General features: G+C 46.0%; 1 protein-coding gene across 4 annotated transcripts in view; it reads left to right on the top strand.

Moving 5' to 3' along the window:
- LOC125027914 (cytosolic purine 5'-nucleotidase-like) overlaps positions 1-2500 on the top strand; it is a 72819-nt gene that overhangs the window by 49759 nt on the left and 20560 nt on the right. Inside the window, exon 1 of one of the 4 annotated variants that reach the window (XM_047617051.1) lies at positions 2092-2500. This exon is cut by the window's right edge and continues 50 nt beyond it. The exons of the other annotated variants lie outside the window; for them this stretch is intronic. Coding sequence (XP_047473007.1) covers positions 2360-2500 — 141 coding nt within the window. The 5' untranslated portion in view covers positions 2092-2359. Of the gene's footprint in view, positions 1-2091 lie in introns of those variants that run through there. 4 annotated transcript variants of the gene reach the window in all.

The following is a 2500-nucleotide window of genomic DNA, read 5'->3' on the forward strand; positions in this document are numbered from 1 at the left end:
GTTCCTTCTCCTTCCTTCCTGTTCCTTCTCCTTCCTTCCTGTGCCTCCTCCTTCCTTCCTTTTCCTTCTCCTTCCTTCCTGTTCCTTCTCCTTCCTTCCTGTTCCTTCTCCTTCCTTCCTGTTCCTTCTCCTTCCTTCCTGTTCCTTCTCCTTCCTTCCTGTTCCTTCTCTTTCCTTCCCGTTCCTTCTCCTTCCTTCCTGTTCCTTCTCCTTCCTTCCTGTTCCTTCTCCTTCCTTCCTGTTCCTTCTCCTTCCTTCCTGTTCCTTCTCTTTCCTTCCCGTTCCTTCTCCTTCCTTCCTGTTCCTTCTCCTTCCTTCCTGTTCCTTCTCCTTCCTTCCTGTTCCTTCTCCTTCCTTCCTGTGCCTCCTCCTTCCTTCCCGTTCCTTCTCCTTCCTTCCCGTTCCTTCTCCTTCCTTCCTGTTTCTCGCTCTAGAACTTTCTCTCCCAAACCCGAGTCGCACAATTATAGCGGCGGGGAATTCCGTCGTTGCGTCAGCGTGTGGATGCCAGAGTGACCCCCACACAGTCCGCAGGCAACGGTGAGGAAAGGTTGGGGGAGGGGGAGGTAGGAGGGAGGTGGAGGGGGAAGAGGAGGAGGGTTTGGCCTTGTAGTTGTGCATCCAGAAGGGGGATGGGAACGGAGGGGGGGGGGGGTATTGGATGGAAGAGGGAGGGAGGAAAGGAGGGGACAGATAGGAGGGAAGGGGATGGAGGAAGGGAGTGGATGGGAGGGAGAAGAGGAGGGAATGGGTGGGAGGTGAGGGGAGAGAAGAGGGGGTGGATAGGAGGGAAGCAAGGAGAGAAGGAAGATAAGGAGGGGCGAATGGGTAAGAAAGGAAGGAGAGGAGAGAACACGAAGAGGGGACGAATGAGCGAGAAGAAAAGTACAGGGAGAGAGAAGGAGGGACCGAATGTGATAAAATAAAAGGGAGAGAGAGAGAAAGGAGAGACCGAATAAGAGAGAAGGAAAGTCAGAGGAAAATGAGAAAGCGGAAGAGGGAGAGGAGAGAGAATACGGAAGAGAACAGAGGAAGGGTAAGGGAAAGGAATATTTGTTTTCTTCATCTCGAAAGAGCAGTTCCGGAGATGCGCGAGGCTTAGGCTTAATGTCAATATATTCAAAACAACACCAGGACGCTCGTGTCGCGGGCCGCCGACCCTCGCTTCCTCTCCCCCCCCTCCCCCCTCCCCCCACTCGGCATGTCGCGGGCGGAATTCGGGGGGGGGGGGGTGTTATTATTATTGTTGTTATGTTGTTATTATTACTATAATTATCATTACTATTGTTATTATTGTTATAATTATTAATGTTGTTATTATTACTAGTGTTGTCGTTGTTGCTGTTACGTTATTATTAGTATTATTAGTAGTAGTATTATCATCATCATAATTTTGTAAATGTTGTTTTTGTGATAAAATTTTTAGTTTTGAATATATAACAAGAATATGATTATAATGATGATAATAATAATAATACTTATTATTAATGTTATCGTCATCATCATCACTTTGTAGATATTATTTATGTGATAAGAAATCTGTTTTGTTTAAATACTTAACAAGAATATGATTATAATAATAATTATTATTATTATTATGATTATTGTCATCATCATCAACATTTTATAAATATTTTTCTGAAAACAAAATTGTTTGTTTTTAACATTTAACAAGAATATGATTATACTAATAATGATTATTACTATGATTATCATCATCGTCATCGTCATCGTCATTATCATCGTCATCATCATTACGGCATCGTAGGAGCAGCGAAGGTCCCAGGTGACAGAGGGAGCCAGTGTTGCTACGCGGCTCTACGCAGGTGCCGCTCTTCTCGCCGCCTCCCACGTCAGCTGATGTTACACAACTGGCACTGTTCCTCGTCGATAATTCTGCCTTGTATTTTCTCCCATGCTATAGGCTTATACACGAATGCGTGACTCAGCCAGTGTCTAGAGGAGACGGGATAGATGTGGAAACATTTAACGAAGTATCCCCTTTGGCCAAGGAGCACGGCCCTGAAATTGGTCTCGTTTTTGCACGTATTGGCAATTGCACGGCTGTGGTTTGGGATATAAAGGCGAGGGGATTGCACGATTCGGCTCAGAAGCGCGAGAGGAAAGAATCGGATGGAAAACTTGAGAGAAGTAGCATCCTTCAGTGTTGTTTGATAATCCCATGTATCTGAGTATTCACACGCCGTACTAGAGAATTGTTAGCGCAGCAGCATAAGGGGTTGTACTAATAACCGGGTGAGAAGTTGTCCGAACCACCGAAACATATCCCAGCGTAGTTGCAAAAGTCCTCTCTAACACACCGTATCTTTTTCCTGGCATCTCGGAAGTCAGCAACATCATGTTAAGTCACAAGGGGTTGCCAGCTAACCCTTTTAACGGCTCGTTCCCTTATCATGGTCAGCTGATAACTCACGACCCCAGATGCAGACAGTTCTCCGAGACCAGCGAGATGGACGAGTTCGAGCACATCTTCGTGGAG

This window comes from Penaeus chinensis, chromosome 8 (genome assembly GCF_019202785.1).
Source record: "Penaeus chinensis breed Huanghai No. 1 chromosome 8, ASM1920278v2, whole genome shotgun sequence".
NCBI lineage: Eukaryota > Metazoa > Arthropoda > Malacostraca > Decapoda > Penaeidae > Penaeus > Penaeus chinensis.